Source organism: Melozone crissalis, unplaced genomic scaffold (genome assembly GCF_028551555.1).
Source record: "Melozone crissalis strain CALT ecotype California unplaced genomic scaffold, PUWL_Pcris_2 ptg000061l_1, whole genome shotgun sequence".
NCBI lineage: Eukaryota > Metazoa > Chordata > Aves > Passeriformes > Passerellidae > Melozone > Melozone crissalis.
The window spans coordinates 16,029,789-16,057,412 of record NW_026535839.1 but is presented as its reverse complement, the minus strand read 5'-3'; the positions used below and the strand labels follow the sequence as shown (position 1 = coordinate 16,057,412).

The following is a 27,624-nucleotide window of genomic DNA, read 5'->3' as shown; positions in this document are numbered from 1 at the left end:
TTCTTGACGCTATCTTACACAGATTGTGTTTTACTATATGTAGATTTTTCCTTCAATGCATTCAATGACAATGAACATGTTTCTACAGCTCTGTACAGCTGCAGTCTACGTGCAGGAGTTTACAGTTTTTGTTCTCCTATATTTCCGTGGCAATTATGAGGTGAAAGAACACCCAAGCCCTTCTTGTAAGCCAAAGAAAGATGTTGTTGTGCATTTTGCTGCTTTACTCTGGCTAGATAAGGATGATGAGAGCGCTGTTGTGAAAGGGTCCAAATCACTTCCTTCCCTGCTGAGCTGGCATTGCCTGTTGTAATGGCTGGGTGGGAGCAACTCCCTGCTTCAGCAGACAGTACTTCTGAAGCATCTGCAGATATTCAATGCCTGCACACAGAGCTCATATCTCAGAAAGAGACATCCAGAATCCAGGCAAAAAAGTGCTTAGTTCTCACATGGTATTCTAAGTCAGTACTCACCAATGCCATGCTTTCCAGAGCTGAGAAAATCTTTTTTGCATTTTACTGAGGATATGACTAGTTTTGGTAACAGTTGTATAGTCTTGAAGATCAGAAAAAAAAGATCCTCTGCCTTGTCAGAGAGCAAGAGAAAGCTGATCATAAATTGAGGGCTAACCGCATACATACAGCCTGTCAGAAAGGTCAGTAGCAAAGCTGAAAACTATTACAGAATAAGTGAGAGAACCTTGGCTTCTTTTATATTCTCCATTGTTTTTTGGAGTGGTAGACAATTCTTTCAAGACAATTCTCTTTCAAAGAAAATTTGCAGGAAGCAGGTTAAAACAATGAAAAATAAAAATTTCTATAAGGAACCATTGCACCATGCTCCCGCCTGGATCCCCTCCTTCCAAGATCCATGAAGCCGCTGGCTGTGCAGACCCCAGCTAGTCAAAGGAAAGAGCGTTGAACTGTCCTGCAGAGAGAGTGCCAGCATTGTCTGGGGCCATGTCCTCGCTGCTGACAGGGACACCGGGGAAATCCTGTTCCTCATCGGGGCCCTGGCCCACGGCGCAGTGCTGTGGGGGCAGGCTGGGCAGGATGGGCTTGAGGAATCTGAATTCGCTGTTGCCCGAGCCCGTGGTGAGGCTGATCTCGTAGCAATAGGCGCGGGGCAGGGTCCCTGCAGCGGCCGCATCGGCCAGACCGTTCTGCAAGGTGTCGGCAGCATAGAGCACATGGCCAGCCTTCAGCTCCTTCCTCCTGCACACCTTGCGAGCCAGCAGCACTGCCGTGGAGATGAGGAAGAGGAGGGAGACAAAGACCAAGGCAATGATTAAATAGGTGGTCAGGGAGGCGGCGGCCTGATCCTGGCTGGCCGGGCTGCTGTGCGGCAGGCGCACGTCGGAGAAGTCCTTGAGCAGGAGAGCGCTGAGAGCTGCCGTGGCTGACAGCGGGGGCTTGCCGTTGTCTCTGACCAGCACCACCAGCTTGTGCTTGACGCTGTCTCTCTCTGTCACCGGCCTCCTGAGACGCACCTCGCCGCTTTGCAGGCCCACGGAAAACAGGCCTGGGTCGGTGGCCCTGAGCAGGTGGTAGGAGAGCCACGAGTTCTGTCCCGAGTCGGCATCGACGGCCACCACTTTGCTGATGAGGTAGCCCGCCTCAGCCGACACGGGCACCAGCTCACTGGAGGCCGGGCCGCTCTCCTGGACCGGGTAGAGCACGAGCGGGGCGTTGTCATTCTCGTCCAGCACCACCAGGCGCACGGTGACGTTGGCTCTCAGCGGAGGAGAGCCCGCGTCAGAGGCACTGACCGTCACCTCGGTCTGCCTCAAGCGCTCGTAGTCCAGGGGCCGCAGCACAAACACGTGTCCCTTCTCCGAGTTCACCGAGATGCACGAGCACCACGCCCGCTCTGGCCCTTGCTCTGCTGCCAGGGAATAGGTCACCTTGGCATTCAGCCCCACGTCAGCATCTGCCGCGCTCACGGCTCCCACAAACACCGCGGGCACGTTGTTCTCACGCACGTACATGGTGTAGGAGGTCTGGTTGAAGACGGGGGCATTGTCATTGACGTCGGAGATGTCCACGGTGAAGGTGTGCGTGCTGGTGAGAGGAGGCGAGCCCGCATCTGCTGCCGTCACACTGAGGATGTACTGAGGCGTCTCCTCGCGGTCCAGCGTGCTCACCGTCACCAGCTCATAGTAATTCTTGTAGGCTGGCCGCAGGGAGAAGAAGAGCTGATCCTGCAGGGCACAGGAGATCTTCCCGTTGGCACCAGAATCCCGGTCCCTGACCGTAAACAGGGCAACCACCGTGCCGGGCACTGCGTTCTCGGGGAGGGGACTGCTGAAGGAACTGACCGCCAGCTCTGGGGCATTGTCATTCACATCCACCACCTCCACCAACACCTTGCAGATTGCTGACAGCCCTCCACCATCAGTGGCTCTCACAGTGAGCTCATGAGTTTGTGCTGCCTCAAAGTCCAGTGGTTTTGTGAGTTTAATTTCACCAGTTATGGGGTCAATCACAAATGCAGAGTCATTCTCTCCCAGTGCCTGGCTGAGTTGATAGGAGATGTCCCCATTAACTCCTGCATCCAGATCAGTTGCTAAAACAGACAGAACCACAGAGCCTTCTGGAATGTTCTCCAGAATCTTCCCAATGTAACGCTCTTGCGTGAATATGGGAGCATTGTCATTAACATCCAGAATGATAATAGAGATCTCGATGATCCCACTTTTGGGAGGAGAGCCACCATCTACAGCAATTACACTGAAACTCATTTCTGCCTGCTCCTCTCTGTCTAGCGACTTTTCCAAAACAAGTTCAAGATATTTGTCACCATTTGTCCGTTTTCCATAGGAGACACTGAAGTACTCATTTTCGGGAGAGATGCTGTATGCTAGGACCGTATTGCTGCCGATGTCGAGGTCCCGAGCCACCTCGAGTGGAAAACGAGAGCCCGGATCACTCCTTTCTACGATCTTAAAAGTGACTCGATTATTGGGGAAGACAGGCGAGTGGTCATTTATGTCCTCCAGAGTGACCTCGACCCGAAAGAACTGCAGGGGGTCGGAGAGCAGCAGCTCGAAGGGGAGCATGCAGGTGTCGGACTGGGCGCACAGCTGCTCCCGGTCCAGCCTCCCCGCCACGACGAGGCGGCCGGAGGCGCGCTCCAAGCGAAAATGCTGGCGGCCGTCCTCCGAGACCAGGCGGGCGCGGCGAGCCGAGAGCTGCGCCGGCGTCAGCCCCGCGTCCTCGGCCAGCTCGCCCACCAGGGAGCCGCTTTCCGCCTCCTCGGCTACGGAGTAGCGGATGGGCTCGGCGCGAGCGAGCGGCAGCCCCAGCAAAGCACACACACAAAGCACTTGCCTTGCGAACGCCATGGCGCGGCGCCGGCGGCGGCGGCCGCTGTCGGTGTCGGTGTCGCGGCGGGTGTCCCGGGCGATTGCGGGCGGAGAGCGGCGAAGTGCGGGCCGGGCGCCTTCCCTCGCTCTCTCAGATTCCGGCCGGCGCTCCGGAACGCAGCCAGATTGTGCCGGCAGCGGGTGACACGGGACAGCGCTCGCTGCCGCAGCCGCTGCCACCTCCGCCCGCCTGAGCTGGGCTGCTCTAAGCTGAACTGAGCTGATCTGGGCTGGGTTGGTCTGGTTGTGGTCTGAGCTCGCTCGGGCTGTGCCGCTCCGGGCCCGGCCGCCTCCGCTGCCGCAGTCGCTCGGCGCCGCCTTGGCCGAGGGCACCACCCAGCGGTGCTCGCTGGGACTGCAGCCGCCGCCGCCCGCAGCCCGCGCTGCCGCTCGGCCCGGCCCGCGATCCCGAAGGCAGCGAGACAGCCGGGGCCGGCAACGGAGCGCGGACCCAACCAGGGCAGCCCGAAGACGAGGCTGAGCCCTGAAGGACAGAGCCTCACCTCTCAGCAGCAGAAATGACAGTGATATGGCGATGGTGACAGGATGGACATGCCAATGAACACTCTTCCTGGCTGCATCTCCACACTCAGGCACTGTACCAACCAAACCTTGCTTCAGTCAAGGGACACAGTGAGAAAAGACTCCCACAATTTTGAAAAATCTTGAAGGATCTTTCCAGGTTAGCACGTTTCTAAACAACTTCTGCTTTCATAAAAGAGTTAGGACCTCCTCTTTATTCTGTCCCACACCTTTTTTAATTGTTAAACTCCCAGGTATATCACCTTACAATGTTAATCTCTATAACTTTATGAGAATACATCGTGAGGGAGTCTTTCCGATTATTTCATGCATCACAGACTTCATTGAAACAAGCAATTATTCTAGATGGGGTGGCAACCCTTCTCTAGAGGAACGGGATCAGTACAGTGCTCAGTACATTTCAGTGGCTAGAGGGAAAAAGGGCAAGCATGGATATGGAAATGATCTAAGACAATCAGAGAAATTTATGTTTGGACGACTTTTCAGTCCCATCAAGAAGCCTCGGGATTCAGGAACAACAATGAATAGAGCAAACTCAACCTCTTTTTTTAAGTTCTTGACTCTACCTTCCAGTAATTCCCTTTTAATATTTGTGGAATTTTCCGTTAATGCATTTAATGACAAGCAACATGTTTCTGTTACATGTTACAGCTCTGTTCAGTTACAGTCTACCCTAACCCTATTTATGCTCCTGTAATTCCAAGGCAATCCTGAGGTGACAGAACAACCAAACCCTTCTTGTAAGCCGGAGGAAGACATTTTTGTGCTTTTTGCTGCTATACTCTAAGCTAGATAAGGAAGACGAGCCTGCTGTTTTCACAGAGTTAAAATCACTCTCTTCCCTGCTGGGCTGGCATTGTCTGTGCTGCAATGTCTGGGCGGGACTAACTCCCTGCTTCACCTAGCAACACTACTGAAGCATCTGCAGATATTCAAGGTCTGCAGGGACAAACACAGTGACAAGAAAGCAAAGCACACAGAGCTCACATCTCATAAAGAGACCTCTGGAATCCAGGGGAAAAAGGGCCCACTGCACACGTGATATTAGTACTCCATATATCCTTGCTGTCCAGAGCTGGGAAAAAGAAGTGTTCTATTTCAGTGATGATATTATTTGTTTGGGCAACAGTGATATTGTCTTGAAGATCAGAAAAAAAAGATCCTCTGTCTTGTCAGGCAGGAAGAGAAAGCTGATCATAGATTGAGTTCTAACAACATATATAAAGCCTGTAGGAAAAGCCAATAGCTAAGATGAAAACCATTAAAAAAAAGTGAGAGCACCTTGTCTTCCTATATTTCCTTCATTGCTTTGTGTAGTGGCACACATGTATTTTGAAGAGAATATACAGGAAGTTGGTTAAACCAAATCAAAATACAAATTTCTATAGAGGAACCATTCCCACATGCTGCAGCATGAGTCCTCTCCTCCCATGGACCATGAATCCGCTGGCTGTGCAGGCCTCAGCTAGTCAAAGGAAAGAGCGTTGAACTGTCCTGCAGAGAGAGTGCCAGCATTGTCTGGGGCCATGTCCTCGCTGCTGACAGGGACACCGGGGAAATCCTGTTCCTCATCGGGGCCCTGGCCCACGGCGCAGTGCTGTGGGGGCAGGCTAGGCAGGATGGGCTTGAGGAATCTGAACTCGCTGTTGCCCGAGCCCGTGGTGAGGCTGATCTCGTAGCAATAGGCGCGGGGCAGGGTCCCTGCAGCGGCCGCATCTGCCAGGCCGCTCTGCAAGGTGTCGGCAGCATAGAGCACATGGCCAGCCTTCAGCTCCTTCCTCCTGCACACCTTGCGAGCCAGCAGCACTGCCGTGGAGATGAGGAAGAGGAGGGAGACAAAGACCAAGGCAATGATTAAATAGGTGGTCAGGGAGGCAGCGGCCTGATCCTGGCTGGCTGGGCTGCTGTGCGGCAGGCGCACGTTGGAGAAGTCCTTGAGCAGGAGAGCGCTGAGAGCTGCCGTGGCTGACAGCGGGGGCTTGCCGTTGTCTCTGACCAGCACCACCAGCTTGTGCTTGACGCTGTCTCTCTCTGTCACCGGCCTCCTGAGACGCACCTCGCCGCTTTGCAGGCCCACGGAAAACAGGCCTGGGTCGGTGGCCCTGAGCAGGTGGTAGGAGAGCCACGAGTTCTGTCCCGAGTCGGCATCGACGGCCACCACTTTGCTGATGAGGTAGCCCGCCTCAGCCGACACGGGCACCAGCTCACTGGAGGCCGGGCCGCTCTCCTGGGCCGGGTAGAGCACGAGCGGGGCGTTGTCGTTCTCGTCCAGCACCACCAGGCGCACGGTGACGTTGGCTCTCAGCGGAGGAGAGCCCGCGTCAGAGGCACTGACCGTCACCTCGGTCTGCCTCAAGCGCTCGTAGTCCAGGGGCCGCAGCACAAACACGTGTCCCTTCTCTGAGTTCACCGAGATGCACGAGCACCAGGCCTGCTCTGGCCCTTGCTCTGCTGCCAGGGAATAGGTCACCTTGGCATTCAGCCCCATGTCAGCATCTGCCGCGCTCACGGCTCCCACAAACACCGTGGGCACGTTGTTCTCACGCACGTACATGGTGTAGGAGGTCTGGTTGAAGACGGGGGCATTGTCATTGACGTCGGAGATGTCCACGGTGAAGGTGTGCGTGCTGGTGAGAGGAGGCGAGCCCGCATCTGCTGCCGTCACACTGAGGATGTGCTGAGGCGTCTCCTCGCGGTCCAGCGCGCTCACCGTCACCAGCTCATAGTAATTCTTGTAGGCTGGCCGCAGGGAGAAGAAGAGCTGATCCTGCAGGGCACAGGAGATCTTCCCGTTGGCACCAGAATCCCGGTCCCTGACCGTAAACAGGGCAACCACCGTGCCGGGCACTGTGTTCTCGGGGAGGGGACTGCTGAAGGAACTGACCACCAGCTCTGGGGCATTGTCATTCACATCCACCACCTCCACCAACACCTTGCAAATTGCTGAAAGGCCCCCACCATCTGTAGCTCTCACAATCAGCTCATGCATTTGTGCTGCCTCGAAATCCAGCGGTTTTGTGATTCTAATTTCCCCAGTCATTGTATCAATCACAAATGCTGAGTCACTCTGCCCAACTGCTTCAGTAATTTGATAGGAAATTTCCCCATTTGCTCCTTCATCTGGATCAGTTGCCAGCACAGTCAGCACCACAGAGCCTTCTGGCTTGTTCTCCAAAAGCTGCCCATGGTACACCTCTTGTGTGAATACGGGAGCATTGTCATTTACGTCTAGAATTACAATTTTCACTTCGGTTGTGCCACTTCTTGGAGGAGATGCCCCATCCACGGCAATAACACTGAAACCCATCTCTGCCTGCTCCTCTCAGTCTAGTGCCTTTTCCAATACAAGTTCAAGATACTTCTTGCCTGTAATGCGAGTCCCATAGGAAACAGTGAAATACTCGTTCTCGGGAGAGATGATGTACTCCTGGACTGTGTTGCTGCGTATATCGAGGTCTCGAGCTACCTCCAGAGGGAAACGAGAGGCCGGGTCGCTCGTTTCGGGGATCCTAAAACTGACTCGATCTTCTCGAAAAACTGGTGAATGGTCATTGATATCCTTCACAGTCACCTCGACCCGAAAGAGCTGCAGGGGGTTGGAGAGCAGCAGCTCGAAGGGGAGCATGCAGGTGTCGGACTGGGCGCACAGCTGCTCCCGGTCCAGCCTCCCCGCCACGACGAGGCGGCCGGAGGCGCGCTCCAAGCGAAAATGCTGGCGGCCGTCCTCCGAGAGCAGGCGGGCGCGGCGAGCCGAGAGCTGCGCCGGCGTCAGCCCCGCGTCCTCGGCCAGCTCGCCCACCAGGGAGCCGCTTTCCGCCTCCTCGGCTACGGAGTAGCGGATGGGCTCGGCGCCAGCGAGCGGCAGCCCCAGCAAAGCACACACACAAAGCACTTGCCTTGCGAGCGCCATGGCGCGGCGCCGGCGGCCGGTGCCGGTGTCGGTGTCGGTGTCGCGACGGGTGTCCCGGGCGATTGCGGGCGGAGAGCGGCGAAGTGCGGGCCGAGCGCCTTCCCTCGCTCTCTCAGATTCCGGCCGGCGCTCCGGAACGCAGCCGGGGTGTTCCGGCAGCGGGTGACACGGGGCAGCGCTCGCTGCCGCAGCCGCTGCCACCTCCGCCCGCCTGAGCTGGGCTGCTCTAAGCTGAACTGAGCTGCTCTGGGCTGGTCTGGTCTGCTTCTGGTCTGAGCTCGCTCGGGCTGTGCCTCTCCGGGCCCGGCCGCCTCCGCTGCAGCAGCCGCTCGCCGCCGCCTTGGCCGACGGCACCACCCAGCGGTGCGCGCTGGGACTGCAGCCGCCGCCGCCCGCAGCCCGCGCTGCCGCTCGGCCCGGCCCGCGATCCCGAAGGCAGCGAGACAGCCGGGGCCGGCAACGGAACGCGGCCGTAACCAGGGCAGCCCAAAGACCAAGCTGAGCCCTGAAGGGAAGAGCCTCATCTCTCAGTAGGGGAAATTACACAGGGATAGGGTGATGGCGACAGCACGGGCATTAAAATCAGCACTCTCAGCTCCATCTCCCCACTCAGGAACTGTACTCACCCCACACTGCTTCAGACTGGGACACAGTGCGAAAGTAGCATGCAGAATTTTGAAAAGCCTTGAAGCTTCTTTCCAGGAAAGGACATCTCTACAAAGACATCTCTCTCTGGAAAAGGAGTCAGGTTGATTTCTTTATTTCAGTCTAGCGTATGTTTTCAATTTTAATCCCATGGTTATAACAATTTACAAAGTTAAACTGTCTAAGTTCAAAACATCACAGCGTCACGGAGGTGTTCAGAGTATTTCATGCATCACAGACATCATTCAAACGACCAGTGATTCTAGATGGGGTGGCAGACTTTCTCTACAGGTATAGTCTCATTGCAACACTCTTTACATTTCAGAGGAGAAAGGGCAAACATGGCAATGAAGATGCTCTGACATAAATACAGAAAATCATGCGGGGAGAGCTTTTCAGTCCCATCAAGAAGTCTTGGGATTCCAGAACAACAATGAAAAGACCAATCTCAATGTATCTCTTTAAGTTCTTCTTTACTCTTCATTTCAATAATTGTCATTTAGCTTTTGTGGGGTTTTCCTTCATTGCATTCAATGACAACGAACATGTTTCTACAGCTCTGTTCTGTTACAGATTATCCTACCACTGTTTGTTCTGATGTTTTTCCAAGGCAATCCTGAGGTGACAGAACGCCCAGGCCCTTCTTGTAAGCCAAAGGAAGATTTTGTTGTGCATTTGGTTGCATCGCTATCTAAGCTATACAAGGAAGATAAGACTGCTGTTGTGAAGGGGTCGAAATCACCTCCTTCCCTGCTGTGATGGGCCTGCCTGTGATGCAGTGGCTGGGTGGGAGCAACTCCCTGCTTCTGCCAGCAGCACTAATGAGCCATCTGCAGATATTCAATGTCTGCATGGATAAACATGTAGAGTGAGAAGAAGGTCAAGCATGCAGAGAACACATCTCACAGAGAGACATCCAGAACCCATGGAAGAAAGGGCCTAGTGCCTACATGATATTGTGTCTTAGTAGTCATGATTTGCTTGCTTTCCTGAAGCACAAAAATCCCTTTTTCCATTTCAGCAGTGATGTGATTGTATGGCACCCAGTGACATTTTGTTAAAGACCAGAATAAAAAGTTCCTCTGTCTTCTAAGATAGGAAGAGAAAAAGAGCATAGCGGTAAGTGCTAACAACACAGTTACAGATGAAAAGAAATGGCAGTAAAATAACTGAAGCACATTAGTAAATAGGCAATTAGTAAATAAGCAATAGAAACTTAGATTCTTTACCTTCCTTCACTGTTTCTATAAATGGCAGATATATGTTTGTAAACGAATTTCCAGATGTTAGTTGAACCAGTTGCAAATTCAGATAAACTCAGTATGAAACACTGCCATTTGCTGCAGCCAGGATCCCCTCCTCCCATGGGACAAGAAGCCTCTGTCTGAGCAGACCCCAGCTAGTCAAAGGAAAGAGCGTTGAACTGCCCTGCAGAGAGAGTGCCAGCATTGTCTGGGGCCATGTCCTCGCTGCTGACAGGGACACCGGGGAAATCCTGTTCCTCATCGGGGCCCTGGCCCACGGCGCAGTGCTGTGGAGGCAGGCTAGGCAGGATGGGCTTGAGGAATCTGAATTCGCTGTTGCCCGAGCCCGTGGTGAGGCTGATCTCGTAGCAATAGGAGCGGGGCAGGGTCCCTGCAGCGGCCGCATCGGCCAGGCCGCTCTGCAAGGTGTCGGCAGCATAGAGCACATGGCCAGCCTTCAGCTCCTTCCTCCTGCACACCTTGCGAGCCAGCAGCACTGCCGTGGAGATGAGGAAGAGGAGGGAGACAAAGACCAAGGCAATGATTAAATAGGTGGTCAGGGAGGCAGCGGCCTGATCCTGGCTGGCCGGGCTGCTGTGTGGCAGGCGCACGTCGGAGAAGTCCTTGAGCAGGAGAGCGCTGAGAGCTGCCGTGGCTGACAGCGGGGGCTTGCCGTTGTCTCTGACCAGCACCACCAGCTTGTGCTTGACGCTGTCTCTCTCTGTCACCGGCCTCCTGAGACGCACCTCGCCGCTTTGCAGGCCCACGGAAAACAGGCCTGGGTCGGTGGCCCTGAGCAGGTGGTAGGAGAGCCACGAGTTCTGTCCCGAGTCGGCATCGACGGCCACCACTTTGCTGATGAGATAGCCCGCCTCAGCCGACACGGGCACCAGCTCACTGGAGGCCGGGCCGCTCTCCTGGGCCGGGTAGAGCACGAGCGGGGCGTTGTCGTTCTCGTCCAGCACCACCAGGCGCACGGTGACGTTGGCTCTCAGCGGAGGAGAGCCCGCGTCAGAGGCACTGACCGTCACCTCGGTCTGCCTCAAGCGCTCGTAGTCCAGGGGCCGCAGCACAAACACGTGTCCCTTCTCCGAGTTCACCGAGATGCACGAGCACCACGCCCGCTCTGGCCCTTGCTCTGCTGCCAGGGAATAGGTCACCTTGGCATTCAGCCCCACGTCAGCATCTGCCGCGCTCACGGCTCCCACAAACACCGCGGGCACGTTGTTCTCACGCACGTACATGGTGTAGGAGGTCTGGTTGAAGACGGGGGCATTGTCATTGACGTCGGAGATGTCCACGGTGAAGGTGTGCGTGCTGGTGAGAGGAGGCGAGCCCGCATCTGCTGCCGTCACACTGAGGATGTGCTGAGGCGTCTCCTCGCGGTCCAGCGCGCTCACCGTCACCAGCTCATAGTAATTCTTGTAGGCTGGCCGCAGGGAGAAGAAGAGCTGATCCTGCAGGGCACAGGAGATCTTCCCGTTGGCACCAGAATCCCGGTCCCTGACCGTAAACAGGGCAACCACCGTGCCGGGCACTGTGTTCTCGGGGAGGGGACTGCTGAAGGAACTGACCACCAGCTCTGGGGCATTGTCATTCACATCCACCACTTCCACCAACACCTTGCAGATTGCAGAAAGGCCCCCACCATCTGTGGCCGTCACACTGAGCTCATGCATTTGTGCTGCCTCGAAATCCAGTCGTTTTGTGAGTTTAATTTTACCAGATATTGGATCAATCACAAATGCAGAATTGCTCTGTCCCACTGCCTGGCTGAGTTGATATGAAATGTCCATATTAACTCCTTCATCAGGATCAGTTGCCAGCACAGTCAGAACCACAGAGCCTTCTGGCTTGTTCTCCAAAATCTTCACAATGTACACCTCTTCTGAGAAGATGGGAGCATTGTCATTTACATCTAGAATGACAATTTTCACTTCAGTGGTGCCACTCCTTGATGGGAAGCCCCCATCCTCGGCAATTACACTGAAACTCATCTCTGCCTGCTCCTCTCTGTCTAGTGCCTTTTCCAAGACCAATTCAAGATACTTCTTGCCTGAAATTCCAGTCCCAGAGGACACAGTAAAGTACTCGTTCTGAGGAGAAATATTGTAGTCCTGGACTGTGTTACTGCCTATATCGAGGTCCTGAGCCACCTGCAGTGGGAAACGGGAGCCTGGCACGCTTGTCTCCAGGATCTTAAAAGTCACTCTATCATTAGGGAAGACGGGGGAATGGTCATTTATGTCCTCCAGATCTACCTCGACCCGAAAGAACTGCAGGGGGTTGGAGAGCAGCAGCTCGAAGGGGAGCATGCAGGTGTCGGAGTGGGCGCACAGCTGCTCCCGGTCCAGCCTCCCCGCCACGACGAGGCGGCCGGAGGCGCGCTCCAAGCGAAAATGCTGGCGGCCGTCCTCCGAGAGCAGGCGGGCGCGGCGAGCCGAGAGCTGCGCCGGCGTCAGCCCCGCATCCTCGGCCAGCTCGCCCACCAGGGAGCCGCTTTCCGCCTCCTCGGCTACGGAGTAGCGGATGGGCTCGGCGCGAGCGAGCGGCAGCCCCAGCAAAGCACACACACAAAGCACTTGCCTTGCGAGCGCCATGGCGCGGCGCCGGCGGCGGCGGCCGCTGTCGGTGTCGGTGTCGCGGCGGGTGTTCCGGGCGATTGCGGGCGGAGAGCGGCGAAGTGCGGGCCGGGCGCCTTCCCTCGCTCTCTCAGATTCCGGCCGGCGCTCCGGAACGCAGCCGGGGTGTGCCGGCAGCGGGTGATACGGGGCAGCGCTCGCTGCCGCAGCCGCTGCCACCTCTGCCCGGCTGAGCCTGGCTGCTCTAAGCTGAACTGAGCTGATCTGGGCTGGGCTGGTCTGGTTGTGGTCTGAGCTCGCTCGGGCTGTGCCTCTCCGGGCCCGGCCGCCTCCGCTGCCGCAGCCGCTCGGCGCCGCCTTGGCCGAGGGCACCACCCAGCGGTGCGCGCTGGGACTGCAGCCGCCGCCGCCCGCAGCCCGCGCTGCCGCTCGGCCCGGCCCGCGATCCCGAAGGCAGCGAGACAGCCGGGGCCGGCAACGGAACGCGGCCTCAACCAGGGCAGCCCAAAGACGAGGCTCAACCCAGAAGCACAGAGTGTCATCTCTCATCAGGAGAAACAGCACAGTGATAGGGCGATGGTGACAGCATCAGCCTGCTAATGAACAGACTCGGCTGTATCTCCATGCTCAGGAGCTCTACACACCCAACATTGCTGCATACAAGGGGACACAGTAAGAAGGTAAGTTGCACTATTCCGAAAAGTCTTGAAAGGGCTTTGCCAGAAATAACGTGTCTACAAAGACTTCTGTCTCCAGTAAAGGGTTTTCACTTTATTTCACTCTAACACATTTTTCAGTTTCTCATTCCAGAGTTATACCAATTTACAACCTTAAGCTGTATAACGTCAGCACATTACAGCGTGAGGGAGGCTTTCTCATTATTTCATGCATGACAGACATTATTCAAACAACTAAATGGGGTGGCAGTCCTTCTGTAGATGACCACACTCAGTACAGTGCTCAGTACATTTCAGAGAAGAAAGTGTGCACATGGCAATGCAGATGCTCTGGCACAAACACAAAAAATCATGTGGGGAGAGCTTTCTAGTGCCACCAAGAAACTTTGGGATTCAGGAACAACAATTAAAGACTAAACTCCATATCTTTTTTTTTAAGCTCTTCTTGACTCTATTTGCAAAAATTTTGTTTTAGTATATGTGGATTTTTCCTTAAATCCATCCATTGACAATGAACATGTTTCTACAGCTCTGTAAAGCTGCAGTCTACCCTAACACTGTTTGTCTCCTGTATTTCCAAAGCAATTTTGACGTGACTGAACACCCAATCCCTTCTTATAAGCCAAAGGAAGATGTTGTTGTGCATTTTGCAGCTCTACTCTGGCTAGATAAGGATGATGAGACTGCTGTTGTGAAAGAGTCCGAATCACGTCCTTCCCTGCTGAGCTGGCATTGCCTGTTGTAATGGCTGGTTGGGGAGTGGGAGTAACTCCCTACTTCACCAGGCAGCAAGTCTGAAGCATCTGCAGATATTCAATATCTGCAGACAGAGCTCATATCTCAGAAAAAGACATCCAGAATCCAGGGGAAAAAGGGCCTAGATCTCATGTGGCATTGTGACTCAGTACTCACAAATTCCATGCTTTCCAGAGCTGAGAAAATCTTTTTTGCATTTCAGTGAGGATGTGACTAGTTTTGCTAACAGGTGCTATTCTGTTCTTGAAGAACAGAATTAAAAGATCCTCTGTCTTGTCAGAGAGCAAGAGAAAGCTGATCATAAATTGAAGGCTAACCTGGCATACATAAAGCCTGTCAGAAAAGTCAGTAGCAAAGGTGAAACTTATTACAGAATAAGTGAGAGAACCTTGGCTTCTTTTATATTCTCCATTGTTTTTTGGAGTGGTAGAAATTCTTTCAAAGAGAATTTGCAGGAAGCAGGCCAAACCAATGAAAAATAAAAATTTCTATCAGGAACCATTGCACCATGCTCCCGCCTGGATCCCCACCTTCCAAGATCCATGAAGCCTCAGTCGGTGCAGACCCCAGCTAGTCAAAGGAAAGAGCGTTGAACTGTCCTGCAGAGAGAGTGCCAGCATTGTCTGGGGCCATGTCCTCGCTGCTGACAGGGACACCGGGGAAATCCTGTTCCTCATCGGGGCCCTGGCCCACGGCGCAGTGCTGTGGGGGCAGGCTGGGCAGGATGGGCTTGAGGAATCTGAACTCGCTGTTGCCCGAGCCCGTGGTGAGGCCGATCTCGTAGCAATAGGCGCGGGGCAGGGTCCCTGCAGCGGCCGCATCTGTCAGGCCGCTCTGCAAGGTGTCGGCAGCATAGAGCACATGGCCAGCCTTCAGCTCCTTCCTCCTGCACACCTTGCGAGCCAGCAGCACTGCCGTGGAGATGAGGAAGAGGAGGGAGACAAAGACCAAGGCAATGATTAAATAGGTGGTCAGGGAGGCAGCGGCCTGATCCTGGCTGGCCGGGCTGCTGTGTGGCAGGCGCACGTCGGAGAAGTCCTTGAGCAGGAGAGCGCTGAGAGCTGCCGTGGCTGACAGCGGGGGCTTGCCGTTGTCTCTGACCAGCACCACCAGCTTGTGCTTGACGCTGTCTCTCTCTGTCACCGGCCTCCTGAGACGCACCTCGCCGCTTTGCAGGCCCACGGAAAACAGGCCTGGGTCGGTGGCCCTGAGCAGGTGGTAGGAGAGCCACGAGTTCTGTCCCGAGTCGGCATCGACGGCCACCACTTTGCTGATGAGGTAGCCCGCCTCAGCCGACACGGGCACCAGCTCACTGGAGGCCGGGCCGCTCTCCTGGGCCGGGTAGAGCACGAGCGGGGCGTTGTCATTCTCGTCCAGCACCACCAGGCGCACGGTGACGTTGGCTCTCAGCGGAGGAGAGCCCGCGTCAGAGGCACTGACCGTCACCTCGGTCTGCCTCAAGCGCTCGTAGTCCAGGGGCCGCAGCACAAACACGTGTCCCTTCTCCGAGTTCACCGAGATGCACGAGCACCACGCCCGCTCTGGCCCTTGCTCTGCTGCCAGGGAATAGGTCACCTTGGCATTCAGCCCCACGTCAGCATCTGCAGCGCTCACGGCTCCCACAAACACCGTGGGCACGTTGTTCTCACGCACGTACATGGTGTAGGAGGTCTGGTTGAAGACGGGGGCATTGTCATTGACGTCGGAGATGTCCACGGTGAAGGTGTGCGTGCTGGTGAGAGGAGGCGAGCCCGCATCTGCTGCCGTCACACTGAGGATGTGCTGAGGCGTCTCCTCGCGGTCCAGCGCGCTCACCGTCACCAGCTCATAGTAATTCTTGTAGGCTGGCCGCAGGGAGAAGAAGAGCTGATCCTGCAGGGCACAGGAGATCTTCCCGTTGGCACCAGAATCCCGGTCCCTGACCGTAAACAGGGCAACCACCGTGCCAGGCACTGTGTTCTCGGGGAGGGGACTGCTGAAGGAACTGACCACCAGCTCTGGGGCATTGTCATTCACATCCACCACCTCCACCAACACCTTGCAGATTGCAGAAAGGCCCCCACCATCTCTGGCTCTCACACTGAGCTCGTGAGTGTCTGCTGTCTCGAAGTCCAGCGGTTTTGTGAGTTTAATTTCACCAGTTATTGGATCAATCACAAATGCTGAATCACTCTGACCAACAATTTCATTGAGTTGATAGGAGATGTCTCCATTAACTCCTGCATCCGGATCAGTTGCCAGCACAATCAGAACCACAGAGTCCTCTGGCATGTTTTCCTGAACCTTCCCAATATAACGATCTTGTGTAAATTTGGGAGCATTGTCATTTACATCTACAATGATAATAGAGATCTCGATGGTTCCACTTCTGGGAGGAGAGCCCCCATCTACAGCAATAACACTGAAACCCATCTCTGCATGCTCCTCTCTGTCTAGCGACTTTTCCAAAACAAGTTCAAGATATTTGTCACCATTAGTCCGACTTCCATAGGAGACACTGAAATACTCGTTCTCGGGAGAGATGCTGTACTCCTGGACGGTGTTCCTCCCAATATCGAGGTCTCGAGCTACCTCCAGTGGGTAACGAGAGCCCGGGTCGCTCCTTTCCAGAATTTGAAAACTGACTCGATCTTCTCGGAAAACTGGTGAATGGTCATTGATATCACTTAAGGCTACCTCGACCCGAAAGAACTGCAGAGGATTGGAGAGCAGCAGCTCGAAGGGGAGCATGCAGGTGTCGGAGTGGGCGCACAGCTGCTCCCGGTCCAGCCTCCCCGCCACGACGAGGCGGCCGGAGGCGCGCTCCAAGCGAAAATGCTGGCGGCCGTCCTCCGAGAGCAGGCGGGCGCGGCGAGCCGAGAGCTGCGCCGGCGTCAGCCCCGCGTCCTCGGCCAGCTCGCCCACCAGGGAGCCGCTTTCCGCCTCCTCGGCTACGGAGTAGCGGATGGGCTCGGCGCGAGCGAGCGGCAGCCCCAGCAAAGCACACACACAAAGCACTTGCCTTGCGAGCGCCATGGCGCGGCGCCGGCGCCGGCGGCCGCTGTCGGTGTCGGTGTGGCGGCGGGTGTCCCGGGCGATTGCGGGCGGAGAGCGGCGAAGTGCGGGCCGGGCGCCTTCCCTCGCTCTCTCAGATTCCGGCCGGCGCTCCGGAACGCAGCCGGGGTGTGCGGGTAGCGGGTGACAACGGGCAGCGCTCGCTGCCGCAGCCACTGCCACCTCCGCCCGCCTGAGCTGGGCTGCTCTAAGCTGAACTGAGCTGATCTGGGCTGGGCTGGTCTGGTTGTGGTCTGAGCTCGCTCGGGCTGTGCCGCTCGGGCCCGGCCGCCTCCGCTGCCGCAGCCGCTCGCCGCCGCCTTGGCCGACGTCACCACCCAGCGGTGCGCGCTGGGACTGCAGCCGCCGCCGCCCGCAGCCCGCGCTGCCGCTCGGCCCGGCCCGCGATCCCGAAGGCAGCGAGACAGCCGGGGCCGGCAACGGAACGCGGCCGTAACCAGGGCAGTCCAAAGACGAGGCTCAACCCAGGAAGACAGAGCCTCGGCCCTCAGCAGGAGAATTCGCACAGTGAGAGAGCCATGGTGACAGCATCGGCCTGCTAATGAACACACTCCTGGGTGCATCTCCACGCTCAGGCACTGAACCCACCCCTCACTGCATCAGAAAGAGGACACAGTGAAACAGTTAGTCGCATAATTTTGAAAAGTCTTCTCAGGGCTTTCCCAGAAGGAACATATCTACAAAAATTCTGTCTCCCCAACGTAGTGATGTTGTTCACTTTATTTCAGTCTAACTCTATTTTTCAGTTTCTAACCCCAGAGTTATACCAATTTACAACACTTGAACTGTATCACTTCAGCACATAAAATCCTGAGGGAGGCTTTCTGAGTATTTCATGCATCATAGACATCAATCAAACAACAGTTATTCTACATAGCGTGGTAGTCCTTCTCTAGAGGAACAGGCTCAGTAGAGTGCTCAGCACATTTCAGAGGAGAAAGTGCAAACGTGGGTATGCAAATGCTCTGATACAAACACAGAAAATCATATGGGGACAGCTTTCTAGTGCCATCAGAAAGCCTTGGGATTCAGGAACAACAATGAAAAGACTAAACTCAATATCTTTTCTTTTGAAGCTCTTCTTCACTCTGTCTTACATAAATTGTGATTTAGTATATTATTGAAGTGAAGGGGCGAACGACCATCCTGGTAATGCATCGAACTCCGACTTTATTGATCAATCAATCACCTTAAATAACAGTGCTAACGAACGCCATGAATATTCTGTAATCCAATGTCATGATAGGCTAACAGAGAAACTTCTAACCACTCCCTTTGTTTTAGAATACCTACAATTGTTTATTAAAGACAGAAACCAAAACAGAAACCAGAAACTAAAACAGAAACTAGTGTTCCCAAAACCTCTACATCTGTTCTCAGGATAACAGGCCTTCCCAAGGATGGTGTTCTGCTTGCCATGGGAAGACAAGCTGAGAACTTTATTGTTTATAGAATGATGCCTGAGAGAGTCTAATTGTTTATACAAATCAGAAGGCTGAGAACTGTTAGAAACGGCCTTACTTTTCCCTTATACTTTTCTCTCAATTTTATGTCTCATGGCCTTTTCTTTAGGTCATTCTCCGACATTTCCCCCGTTTTTTCTTTTTAAGAAAGGAGGTTAGTTTGCAGGTTTTTTCTATTATCTTACTATTTTTTGAATGCAACAAGGTAAGATAATGGTGAAGTTTTTCCTCATAGAAACTCTTGTGGAGGAGGCATTACCAGATGTGAAGAGAAGTGCAGACCCCACTCTGCCAGGGCTCAGCTGCACCAAAGGCCTGAGGATAAACAGGACACTCAGTGTCAGAAATGTGATCCTGTGGAGAAGGATCAGAACCAGTGCTCAGAGGTGGAATAATGATAACTTGCTTAAATAACAAGATCCACCCTGCGCCTGGGCTGGTATTCCATTCCAGGCTCTATCTCCACAAATTAAAAATATCTTAGGTGTCATAATAGTAGAGCCTTTACACTGGTTATAAAGCTGTTTGGACACTATTTCCAGGTTTAGAGATGAATCCAGAGTAGCCCATGTCTGTTTATGCTGACTCATCCTTTGGAAATTAGAGTAATCAAAGCTGAACTGCAATTATTTAATGCTTGATTGGGATCTCTTCTTATAGGGCCTACAACAGAATGTTGTGTTAAAGGCACCAGTTTTCTACACCTTATTGAGGCTATATATGATGTACTTTGAGCTTTAACCCCTTTTCAAAATACTGTACCTCCCACTGATAATAAGCTAAGATTTTGCTCATGAGATTTATAAAGGTCTGAAGCTGAAGCAGTGTTTAGCCTTGTCTAATTCCGTAGTGCCTGCTCCCAATTATGTTCCCAGATGTGCCTATAATTACAGGTGTGGCACCATAAATGAAAAAGTAACAACTGATCACAACCCCCACAACACAGTGCAACCCAAGCAGCACAATTTGGGCTGTGACATTCAAGACAGTCCTCTTTTGCCAGTCCTCGTATATGTAAAGATGATAATGATTCAATAATGTCAATCAGTTCTCTGGTCGTCCGGCAACGGCGTGTTAAGGCCTTATCAGGCATTGCACAACAGGTGGTAATTGGACTAAGAAAAGAAAGCTGTTAACTGTTTTCATTCATGCAACCTGGAGAGACGTAAACAAGCCTGAAAATGATTCTTTCTGTCCTTGAATTTATCACATCCACCTTTTTTCATGAGCTTCCCAGAAATGTTCAAAGTCAGTTTTCAGTTTGTAATCCTTTAGTCATTTGGCTCAAATGGCATCAACTGGGTGATTCTCAGTCCTTTGTTAATTTGGAGTGGTGAAAAGATAGTATGCATTTAAGGCACTTAAAATATTTAACTTAACAGACTTATTTGCAAATCATGTAAAATCACTTAAATCTAATTCAAACTTAACAGAATCTAACTTAACTTACTTAATAATACTTAGCAAAAATTAATTTTCTTCAAATCCCACACAACTCAAACCTATATATAATTTAAACTTAGAAGACCTCGAACCCAACCGAAAACAAGCTCAACAATTTTAACCTTAACATTTAATGGCACTTAATTGATAACCTAACTTAAACTACTTAATAACAGATAAAACTTACTATAGAAATAATATATAACATTTACTATCACTCACTCACAGGCCTGACTCCAAAACACTCAACCAAAACAACCTTTCTCACGTCTTTGCTGCAGCATTTATACCAAAAAACACACTCACAACATCTCACTCATACAATCAATCCAACACATCTCAACATTTTTAAACTTTTCAAAGCACAGCTTTAAAGTCTAATGTTCCACCGGCCCAGCCATCCGGGCTTCTGATGTTCAAAGTCTGTGGTAATACAGATGTTTCCAAGACAGCATAACCAATGCCGAGCCAAATCGGCCTTTACGCTGATTTCTGCTTTACAGTCTGTGCTGGGGAGAACAAAAGATCTTTACTAACTTAGGTGAAAAACATCCTGACAGCAATAGTCCTTGGTGTCGCTTGTTTAGTTTCACTAATCTTTTAATTGCAATAGGAATCTTTTCTTTTGTTGACAAGAGTCACAGTTATTACGGCTGTTAGATCTTAAACTGTAGCTTTTGCCGGCTACGGGGCAGAGGGAGAAACGCTCCCGCTCGAAAAAGCACTCTGAAGTCGGAATCCGCTAAGGAGTGTGTAACTAGCCCTGAAAATGGATGGCGCTGGACACTCATCAGAGCCCAGAAAAGATGTTGGTCGATCTAAACAGCAGGACGAAAACTATCAATGCACAGCATGATTGCTCCTCCATCACCTGCTCTCTGATGTCCAGTCACTGTTCCCAAGCAGCAACTGGCCGCCCGTGGACATCTGGCCCCCAGTTCACACATGAGGGCGATGCGGCTCCGGTCGCTCCCCCCGCGGCGCTCTTTGTTCACTTCCGGCGCGGCTCTCGGGGTGGCGCGGCCGCTCCCGCGCGGCGGCTCCGCTCTCGGGGGCGGCGCGGCTCGGCTCCTGCGGCGGCGGCTTCTTCGGTGCTTGGCATTCCCGGCGCAAGCGGCCCGTGCCTTCGCAGCATTTCGTGCGGCCCTCTTTATTTGATGTTGCAAACGCAGCGGACGTTTGAAGAGGTGCAAAAGCGGCTAACACCTGAGTCTGAGAGGACTTTGCTTGTTCTTGTAAGCCTACTCCTAACTGTTTTATTGCGTCTACTACGAGAGCCTGTTGTCTGGTTGGTATAAGAGCCATCCCCTTTAATGCTTCCTCTACAGTCCAATCCGCACCTAAAGCATTAAGTATGTTTCTAGTAGCAGAATTACAGTTTTGAATACAACACTGTTTGAGGAGAGCCCCGCGCATAAATTCCGCTACTCCGGCTCTCTCAATTGCAGCCGCAGCTCTATCAACAAAAGCGCCAAATGTCTCATCTTTGCCTTGCTTAATTCCCATATACACTGGTATCCCTCCTGGTTCCTTCACCATATCTATCGCGAGTCTGACTAACCGCATTGCCTCCCGGCACTTTTCTTGGCCTATTAAGGCTTGTGCATCAGTACGAAGAAAAGGCCCCAGCCCCATAAGCTCATTAATAGTGATACCATGCAAAGGGTCACCCCGCTGTCTCTGAACTACCACACACTCACTAACAAGTATCCGCCAATGATCATTAAACAGCAATTGTTGATGGTAGGTAAAGATTAATTTAACTATCCCACGACAATCATTAACAAGAAGGATACTGGTGTCAAAAATATAATCGAGCATTTGCTTAGCTGGTTCACTTTTAAAGCCAAACTGACTAACAGTAGCTCGCAACTGAGATAACAGCTTCCAGTCAAGAGCGCTAATTGTGGCTTGAATACCTCCTCCAGGCTGGGGGTTAAAGACAACCGGACAAGCCAATTCTCGAGCCGAACTTATCAGCTCTTGATCTCCCTTGTCAATTGCATCTTTGGCCAAGGCAGCCCACGCGTCCCGTCTTTCCCTCGCAATCGCCGCCGCCAAGCCGATTTCCGACCCAGGGACCGGCTGATCGCTTATCGGGAACGGAGTACACGTATCTGGCCCCAGCTGCTGAGACGCAGCAGGTACGGGAGAGTCAGAGGTGCTCTGTGTAGCCTGCGGCAAAGCAGACAACAGGGCACCCCGCGGAGCTTGGCTCGTTAGGGGGGGCTGCGCGGCGGGCAGCGAGGCGGACTGCGCCTGGCTCATAGTGTGACTCATAGCCTGGCTTTCCGAGGGAGGCGGTGAAGCAGGTAATAAAACTGTCCGCGTCGCGGGACCAAGAGGAATTCCCGCGTTCTTATCAAATTCCCTATCTTGATCGCATTCTTTGTTACGATCGTAAGCGGCAGTAGCCTGGTGAGCAGCCCTTTTTTCAGCTTGAATCCGCAACAGTTCGGTGTTAACGACCCGCCATAATTTACCCCACTTCTTAGCAGTTTTATCATCATCTAACGTAGCCTGCCACAATAAATCACCAAATTTACGCCACTCAGATAATTCGTGAACTGTGTGAGGATTTATAAAGATCCCCTTTTCTAGGCCATACGCTAAAAGGCCTGGTAACTCTTTCTGTAAATCTATTCCCTTAATTTGCCGTTTTTGCAAAAGGGTAATAAAAAGTTCATATGCAGCTTGCCTTTCCATACCTATGTGCGCACGTTGCAGCTCTTCAAATCAAGGTCGCGGCCGCATGTCTCGGACGAGCCTATCTGTATAGTCGCTCGCAGCGCGGCGCGGGCCGGCGGGTTACCCTCCGCTTTGTCTTCCGCGCTTCTTCGCCGTTCCGGCTGCAGTTTCGATCTTACGGAACCCGAACCTGTCTTCACTTCGCGTGGCGTTCGCTTCCCCGTGGTGTTCGCTATCACGGTCGGAGGTCACCATATATTGAAGTGAAGGGGCGAACGACCATCCTGGTAATGCATCGAACTCCGACTTTATTGATCAATCAATCACCTTAAATAACAGTGCTAACGAACGCCATGAATATTCTGTAATCCAATGTCATGATAGGCTAACAGAGAAACTTCTAACCACTCCCTTTGTTTTAGAATACCTACAATTGTTTATTAAAGACAGAAACCAAAACAGAAACCAGAAACTAAAACAGAAACTAGTGTTCCCAAAACCTCTACATCTGTTCTCAGGATAACAGGCCTTCCCAAGGATGGTGTTCTGCTTGCCATGGGAAGACAAGCTGAGAACTTTATTGTTTATAGAATGATGCCTGAGAGAGTCTAATTGTTTATACAAATCAGAAGGCTGAGAACTGTTAGAAACGGCCTTACTTTTCCCTTATACTTTTCTCTCAATTTTATGTCTCATGGCCTTTTCTTTAGGTCATTCTCCGACAGTATATGTGAATTTTTTCTTCAATGCAGCAGATGACTATGAATATGTTTCTACAATTCTGTTCAATTACAGTCTACTCTAACACTGTTTGTGCTCCTGTAATTCCAAGGCAATTCTGAAGTGACAGAACATCCTGGGCCTTCTTGTATGCCAAAGGAAACTTTTTGTGCGTTTTGCTGCTCGTCTCTAAACTAGATAAGGAAGATGAGACTGCTGTTGTGAAAGGGTCCAAATCACCTCCTTCCCTGCTGAGCTGGCATTGCCTGTGTTGCAGTGGCTGGGTGGGAGCAACGCCCTGGTTCACCAGACAGCACTACTGAAGCATCTGTAGATATTCAATGTCTGCATGGACAAACATAGTGTCAAGAAAGCAAAGCACACAGAGCTCCCATCTCAGACAGAGACATCCAGAATCCAGGGAAGAAAGGGCCTAGTGCTCATTTGACATTGTGACTCAGAACTCAAATCTTCCTGGTTTTCCAGACGTGGGAAATTCTTTTTTAGATATCCGTGAGGATATGATTTGTTTGGTGAATGGTGATACTGCGTTAAAGATCAGAATAAAAAGATCCTCAGTCTTGTTAGACAGCAGGAGAACGCAGATCATAGATTGAGAACGAACCACATACATAAGCTTATTAGAAAAGGCAGTAGCAAAGGTGAAACTCATTAAAAACTAAGCAAGAAAGCCTTGGTTTATTTTATTTCCATTCATTGCTTTTTCAGTATCAGACATTGATTTCAAAGAGAATTTCCAAGAAGATGGGCAAACCAATGAAAAATGGAAATTTCTATAAAGGCAGCATTGTCACACACTATGGCCCAGGTCCCGTTCTTCCAAGTGCAATGAAGACTCTGACTGTGCAGACCCAGCTAGTCAAAGGAAAGAGCGTTGAACTGTCCTGCAGAGAGAGTGCCAGCATTGTCTGGGGCCATGTCCTCGCTGCTGACAGGGACACCGGGGAAATCCTGTTCCTCATCGGGGCCCTGGCCCACGGCGCAGTGCTGTGGGGGCAGGCTGGGCAGGATGGGCTTGAGGAATCTGAACTCGCTGTTGCCCGAGCCCGTGGTGAGGCTGATCTCGTAGCAATAGGCGCGGGGCAGGGTCCCTGCGGCGGCCGCATCTGCCAGGCCGCTCTGCAAGGTGTCGGCAGCATAGAGCACATGGCCAGCCTTCAGCTCCTTCCTCCTGCACACCTTGCGAGCCAGCAGCACTGCCGTGGAGATGAGGAAGAGGAGGGAGACAAAGACCAAGGCAATGATTAAATAGGTGGTCAGGGAGGCAGCGGCCTGATCCTGGCTGGCCGGGCTGCTGTGCGGCAGGCGCACGTCGGAGAAGTCCTTGAGCAGGAGAGCGCTGAGAGCTGCCGTGGCTGACAGCGGGGGCTTGCCGTTGTCTCTGACCAGCACCACCAGCTTGTGCTTGACGCTGTCTCTCTCTGTCACCGGCCTCCTGAGACGCACCTCGCCGCTTTGCAGGCCCACGGAAAACAGGCCTGGGTCGGTGGCCCTGAGCAGGTGGTAGGAGAGCCACGAGTTCTGTCCCGAGTCGGCATCGACGGCCACCACTTTGCTGATGAGGTAGCCCGCCTCAGCCGACACGGGCACCAGCTCACTGGAGGCCGGGCCGCTCTCCTGGGCCGGGTAGAGCACGAGCGGGGCGTTGTCGTTCTCGTCCAGCACCACCAGGCGCACGGTGACGTTGGCTCTCAGCGGAGGAGAGCCCGCGTCAGAGGCACTGACCGTCACCTCGGTCTGCCTCAAGCGCTCGTAGTCCAGGGGCCGCAGCACAAACACGTGTCCCTTCTCCGAGTTCACCGAGATGCACGAGCACCACGCCCGCTCTGGCCCTTGCTCTGCTGCCAGGGAATAGGTCACCTTGGCATTCAGCCCCACGTCAGCATCTGCAGCGCTCACGGCTCCCACAAACACCGCGGGCACGTTGTTCTCACGCACGTACATGGTGTAGAAGGTCTGGTTGAAGACGGGGGCATTGTCATTGACGTCGGAGATGTCCACGGTGAAGGTGTGCGTGCTGGTGAGAGGAGGCGAGCCCGCATCTGCTGCCGTCACACTGAGGATGTACTGAGGCGTCTCCTCGCGGTCCAGCGCGCTCACCGTCACCAGCTCATAGTAATTCTTGTAGGCTGGCCGCAGGGAGAAGAAGAGCTGATCCTGCAGGGCACAGGAGATCTTCCCGTTGGCACCAGAATCCCGGTCCCTGACCGTAAACAGGGCAACCACCGTGCCGGGCACTGTGTTCTCGGGGAGGGGACTGCTGAAGGAACTGACCACCAGCTCTGGGGCATTGTCATTCACATCCACCACCTCCACCAACACCTTGCAGATTGCTGAAAGGCCCCCACCATCTGTGGCTGTCACACTGAGCTCATGCATTTGTGCTGCCTCGAAGTCCAGTGGTTTTGTGAGTTTAATTTCACCAGTGTTGGGATCAATCACAAATCCTGACTGGCTTTGTCCCACCCCCTGGCTGAGTTGATAGGAAATGTCCCCATTAACTCCTGCATCTGGATCAGTTGCCAGCACAGTCAGAACCACAGAGCCTTCTGGAATGTTTTCTAAAATCTTCACAATGTACACCTCTTCGAGAAGATTGGAGCATTGTCATTTACATCTAGAATGACAATTTTTACTTCTGTAGTTCCACTTCTAGGAGGAGAGCCCCCATCCACAGCAATTAAACTGAAACTCTTCTCAGACTGCTCTTCCCTGTCAAGCGGCTTTTCCAAGACCAATTCAAGATACTTCTTGCCTGAAATTCCAGTCCCAGAGGACACAGCAAAGTACTCGTTCTCAGGAGAAATGCTGTACTTCTGGACTGTGTTGCTGCCTATATCGAGGTCCTGAGCCACCTGCAGTGGGAAACGAGATCCAGGGTCGCTTTTCTCTGGGATCTTAAAAGTCACTCTATCATTAGGAAATACGGGAGAATGGTCATTGATATCTTCCAGATCTACCTCGACCCGAAAGAACTGCAGGGGGTCGGAGAGCAGCAGCTCGAAGGGGAGCATGCAGGTGTCGGACTGGGCGCACAGCTGCTCCCGGTCCAGCCTCCCCGCCACGACGAGGCGGCCGGAGGCGCGCTCCAAGCGAAAATGCTGGCGACCGTCCTCCGAGAGCAGGCGGGCGCGGCGAGCCGAGAGCTGCGCCGGCGTCGGCGTCAGCCCCGCGTCCTCGGCCAGCTCGCCCACCAGGGAGCCGCTTTCCGCCTCCTCGGCTACGGAGTAGCGGATGGGCTCGGCGCCAGCGAGCGGCAGCCCCAGCAAAGCACACACACAAAGCACTTGCCTTGCGAGCGCCATGGCGCGGCGGCGGCGGCCGGTGCCGGTGTCGGTGTCGGTGTCGGTGTCGCGACGGGTGTCCCGGGCGATTGCGGGCGGAGAGCGGCGAAGTGCGGGCCGGGCGCCTTCCCTCGCTCTCTCAGATTCTGGCCGGCGCTCCGTAAGGCAGCCGGGGTGTGCCGGCAGCGGGTGACACGGGACAGAGCTCGCTGCCGCAGCCGCTGCCACCTCTGTCCGGCTGAGCTGGGCTGCTCTAAGCTGAACTGAGCTGATCTGGGCTGATCTGGGCTGGTCTGGTTGTAGTCTGAACTCGCTCGGGCTGTGCCGCTCCGGGCCCGGCCGCCTCCGCTGCAGCAGCCGCTCGGCGCCGCCTTGGCCGAGGGCACCACCCAGCGGTGCGCGCTGGGACTGCAGCCGCCGCCGCCCGCAGCCCGCGCTGCCGCTCGGCCCGGCCCGCGATCCCGAAGGCAGCGAGACAGCCGGGGCCGGCAACGGAGCGCGGCCCCAACCAGGGCAGCCCAAAGACGGGCCTCGGCCCACAAGAGCCAAGCCGCATTCTACGAAAGGAAAACCGCATAGGGATCGGGCGATGGTGACAGCACTGGCATGCAAATGAACACACTCCCAGCTACATCTCCCCACTCAGGCACTGTACCCACCCAACATTGCTTCAGACGAAGGACACACTGAGTAAGTAACTCCCAGAATTTTGGAAAGCCTTGATAGTGCTTCCCATAAAGAACGACTCTACAAAATATTCTGTCTCCATTTATGCCCTCAGGGTGTTGTCTTTATTTATGGCTATCATCTTTTTCTGTTTCTAATCCCAGAGTTTTGCCAATTTACAACATTAAACTGTATCACATGAGCACATCGGAGCGTGAGGGAGGCTTTCTGATCATTTCGTGCATTGCAGACATTACACAAACAAGCAGTTAGTCTAGATGGGGTGGCAGTCCTTCTCTGGAGGAAGAGGCTCTGAACAGTGCTCAGTACATTTCATTGGCTAGAAGGAGAAAGGGCAAACATGGATATGGAAATGCTCTAACACCAACACAGAAAATCATGCAGGGACAACTTTTCAGTCATAACAAGAAGCCTTGGGATTCAGGAACAACAATGAACACAGCAATCTCGACATTTTTCATCAGTTCTTCTTGACTCTACCTTCCAATAATTGTCTTTTAATAATTGTGGATTTTTCCTATATTGCCTTCAAAGACAATGAAC

At 53.4% G+C, this 27,624-nt stretch overlaps 3 protein-coding genes and 2 pseudogenes across 3 annotated transcripts; all 5 read right to left on the bottom strand.

Moving 5' to 3' along the window:
- Positions 1 to 850: 850 nt before the first annotated feature.
- On the bottom strand, positions 851 to 3,460 carry LOC128944632 (protocadherin beta-15-like). Its single transcript, XM_054287980.1, has one exon. It carries the CDS (start codon positions 3,341 to 3,343, stop codon positions 899 to 901), a length of 2,445 nt encoding a protein of 814 aa, XP_054143955.1. The 5' UTR covers positions 3,344 to 3,460; the 3' UTR covers positions 851 to 898.
- Positions 3,461 to 5,204: 1,744 nt separating this feature from the next.
- Positions 5,205 to 8,009, bottom strand: LOC128944623 (protocadherin beta-15-like; annotated as a pseudogene).
- A 1,836-nt stretch (positions 8,010 to 9,845) lies between these two features.
- LOC128944630 (protocadherin beta-15-like) lies at positions 9,846 to 12,454 on the bottom strand. Its single transcript, XM_054287979.1, has one exon. It carries the CDS (start codon positions 12,304 to 12,306, stop codon positions 9,862 to 9,864), a length of 2,445 nt encoding a protein of 814 aa, XP_054143954.1. The 5' UTR covers positions 12,307 to 12,454; the 3' UTR covers positions 9,846 to 9,861.
- A 1,803-nt stretch (positions 12,455 to 14,257) lies between these two features.
- On the bottom strand, positions 14,258 to 16,736 carry LOC128944621 (protocadherin beta-15-like). The gene has a single exon (XM_054287970.1). The coding sequence runs from the start codon at positions 16,734 to 16,736 to the stop codon at positions 14,292 to 14,294; it is 2,445 nt and encodes an 814-aa protein (XP_054143945.1). The 3' UTR covers positions 14,258 to 14,291.
- Positions 16,737 to 23,105: 6,369 nt separating this feature from the next.
- On the bottom strand, positions 23,106 to 26,544 carry LOC128944631 (protocadherin beta-15-like; annotated as a pseudogene).
- Positions 26,545 to 27,624: the final 1,080 nt, after the last annotated feature.

Bases quoted from the DNA above. Each gene is read 5' to 3' on its own strand.
- LOC128944632 (XM_054287980.1), bottom strand. From the start codon at position 3,343: ATGGCGTTCGCAAGGCAAGTGCTTTGTGTGTGTGCTTTGCTGGGGCTG.
- LOC128944630 (XM_054287979.1), bottom strand. From the start codon at position 12,306: ATGGCGCTCGCAAGGCAAGTGCTTTGTGTGTGTGCTTTGCTGGGGCTG.
- LOC128944621 (XM_054287970.1), bottom strand. From the start codon at position 16,736: ATGGCGCTCGCAAGGCAAGTGCTTTGTGTGTGTGCTTTGCTGGGGCTG.